The sequence below is a fragment of the Solanum lycopersicum genome, chromosome 7 (genome assembly GCF_036512215.1).
Source record: "Solanum lycopersicum chromosome 7, SLM_r2.1".
NCBI classification, from domain to species: Eukaryota; Viridiplantae; Streptophyta; class Magnoliopsida; order Solanales; family Solanaceae; genus Solanum; species Solanum lycopersicum.
In genome coordinates this window covers 62,257,527-62,260,909 of record NC_090806.1, presented here as the reverse complement: position 1 = coordinate 62,260,909, position 3,383 = coordinate 62,257,527, and the positions used below count along the sequence as shown (strand labels likewise).

The 3,383-nt window shown below is 33.0% G+C and overlaps 1 protein-coding gene across 1 annotated transcript; it reads left to right on the top strand.

Annotated features, from left to right (window-relative positions):
* Positions 1-347: 347 nt before the first annotated feature.
* LOC101263331 (xyloglucan galactosyltransferase XLT2) lies at positions 348-2,593 on the top strand. Its single transcript, XM_004243451.5, has one exon. The coding sequence runs from the start codon at positions 920-922 to the stop codon at positions 2,381-2,383; it is 1,464 nt and encodes a 487-aa protein (XP_004243499.1). The 5' UTR covers positions 348-919; the 3' UTR covers positions 2,384-2,593.
* The last annotated feature ends 790 nt before the right edge of the window (positions 2,594-3,383 follow it).

Here is a 3,383-nt window from a genome sequence, read left to right as displayed (position 1 = left end):
ACCGCGTTTTAATACTAAACAAAAATCTTGATGTCATTTTCCAACTTACTGCACTTGCTTTATGCCTTCTAGATAAAGGGTCACCCATTGAAACTATAGTATAATATTATTATTACCTTTAGGGCACCATCCACAATAATGTTGTCATTTCTGAATTTTATAACTAATTTTTAGTATCGAAAATAACTATTTTACGTTCTAAAAATAAAATAATTAAAATTTATATATACATCACCTTTACACTAAGCATGTTGTCTTTGTTGAGCTTAGGTTTTACTAGTACAAAATACTCATCAAGATAGATCAAATTCTTACTTCCTTCCTTTTAATTTATATAATTCATTATTTTTGTCAGCTTTAAAAAAATAACATATATTTATTATTTAATTAAATAATTTTACCTATACAAATATTTACTTCATCAATTATTTTAAATCATAAATTTTAATTTTTTTAACTCTATATCAAATTAAAATACGTCATTTAAAATGATACTTATGGAGTAAAAAACAATTAAAATATGGTATATATATAGGTAAACGTATGGGATTTCTTATGTGAAAAGTTTCATAAACTATATAATCAATGTTAATAATTTTTTAAACTATTTAATAAAATACTCCAATGTAAAAAAATTTTACGTTTACCTCTCGACATTCAAACCCACAAAAAGACATACAATGACATGAGTCAAATACATTCAAAATTATTCACAGAGACACAAAAGGAGAAACATTGAGCTTATTTTTTTTTTTCAGGTTTAATAATCGACCTAACTGAGGTAGCTAGTTATAAACATATTGTACTACTTCTTAGCTCCTTTTTAAAACACAAATCTTAAGCTTACTCTCTTTCACAGTTCAAAACATTTGTCATCGTTGTGGTTATCATCTTAAGCATCATCTCCATCGTCACTACGATGCTGCAGCTGAATCTCTCGAAGAGATCCAGCAACAGTAACGAACATCATCATGATTCTTCTAAGAAATCCAAACTAACCTTTGAGCTCAAACACGCTTTCCACAGCGTCAAATCTCAAATCCCTTTAACTCACTGTGTATGGCTTCTCATTACCATATTACTCCAGATCTTAATCCTGTTCTTCCTCATCCGCTCCTCTCCACCTCATCCACCGCCCTCCAACTCACAACAGCTGCTAGCACTCAACCCGGACTGTCAATCCGGTTATGTTTACGTCTACGACCTACCTGCTACTTTTAACACGGAGTTTATTGACAAATGTGAGGAACTAGACCCGTGGAAATCGCGTTGTAAAGCGGTTTCCAACGGTGGGTTCGGGCCCAGTGCTACTGGGCTCGAACGCGTTGTACCGGAAGATATCACTCCAGCTTGGTACTGGACTGACATGTATGCTGCGGAGGTTATTTATCATAACAGAATGTTGAGTCATAAGTGCAGGATTATGGATCCGGAAAAAGCAACAGGCTTTTATATTCCGTTTTACGCCGGACTTGATATTGGGAAGTTTTTATGGTTTAATTATACGGCGAAAGATCGAGATCGGAAAAGTGAAATGGTTCTCGATTGGCTTAAAGAGCAGCCGACTTTCACTAGAGCTAACGGAGTAGATCACTTCATTATGCTTGGTCGATTAACTTGGGATTTCAGACGATTAACTGCGAACGATTCAGAATGGGGATCGAGTTTGCTCTACATGCCATCGATGAAGAATGTGTTCCGTTTATCAGTTGAAAAGCATCAAAACGATGATTTAGAAGAAAGCGTACCTTATCCAACAGCTTTTCACCCGAGATCTGAATCCGATATAGTTCAATGGCAGAATTACATCCGGAACTACGACCGTACAAAACTCTTCTCCTTCGTCGGAGCTAAGCGTGAGAAAATCAAAAACGATTTCCGAGGAGTACTAATGGATTACTGTAAATCCGAAGAAAACTGCCTCGCCGTCGACTGCGCCACCACCGTCTGTTCCGACGGAGCACCAGCGATTATGGAAGCGTTTCTAGATTCCGATTTCTGCTTACAGCCACGAGGAGATGGGTTAACTAGACGATCTACTTTTGACTGTATGTTAGCTGGTTCAATCCCGGTTTATTTCTGGAGAGGAACATTTAAAGGTCAGTATGAATGGCATCTGCCATGGATGGCGGAGAGCTACACAGTATTCATCGATCATGATAATGTGAGAGATACAAATGGAAGTTTGATTTTGCAAGTTTTGCAACAGATTCATAAAGATAAAGTGAAGGAAATGAGAGAGACATTGATTAATCTTCTTCCTAAATTTGTTTACGCAACTCCAGGTAAAGATTTAGGAAGTGTTAAAGATGCATTTGATATCACCATTGATAGAGTATTGAAGAGATTGAAATCTCGCAGAGATCAGTATTTTGATTCGTAAGCATTATTGCCATGCCAGAGGTTCGCTTCTTCATTTTTTTTAATTTTTTTTTTTTGCAGTTTTTATTTAAATTTTAATTGGTGGATAAAAATAGTTAAATTCAGAAGGTGGTGATATTTTTTTTATTTTTTTTTGGCTTTTGTAAAAATTCTCACTTCTGAAATATAGTGAGACCACATGATCAGATATAGAATTATCACTTTTGAAATACAGTACTGAAATCATGTCCTACAATTTTGTTTCAAAACCAAATTCAAAATTGTTCTTAAAAACAGACATTCAAATCAAATGCCTTCTGAATAGAGCCTGATTAATAAAATTTGTCTGTGTAATTTATATTGCTTTTATGATTTACAGATTATTATTGATTGAGAGTTATGATAGCTTTTGTAGCGGCCCAGGTTATCCTTAGGTTCCATATAGACAAATTTACATCAAATTAACAAATTACGTAAAAATTAAGTTATAATTCAATTGATTAAATTACAAAATTATTCCTGTGGTAGCTCTACCCACTTTGGTCTTTGCCCTATCTTTTTCAGATTTAATATTCCATAACCCAAAGGTCCACTATTTTTTTTTGTATTTTCTTTATCTAGATCATAGCAATAAAAACATTGTGGTCCCATTTTTTGAAAACCTAAATCAGCCAATGGATTTGCAGATCTATTTCCCTAATTTATGGCTCAGAATAGAGTTTAATCTACTCTAAATTAATACATAACTACTTAAATCATAGACTATGTACACATAGTCCCTTGTCTTATGCTCTTTCGATTATCAAAAGTCAATTTACATCATTTTTAAAATTTTGATTTAATTAAATTAACTTAATAAATGAAAGTTATGTTATAATTCTTAATTTCTTTATACGATTTTTGATTGTCAAAAAAATATATACCTTAAAATCGATCAAAATTAATATAGTTTAACACTAAAAAAAATAACAAGTGTTATTAGTGAGAGGTAGTATATATTAAGGGAAAAACTTATTTGTACC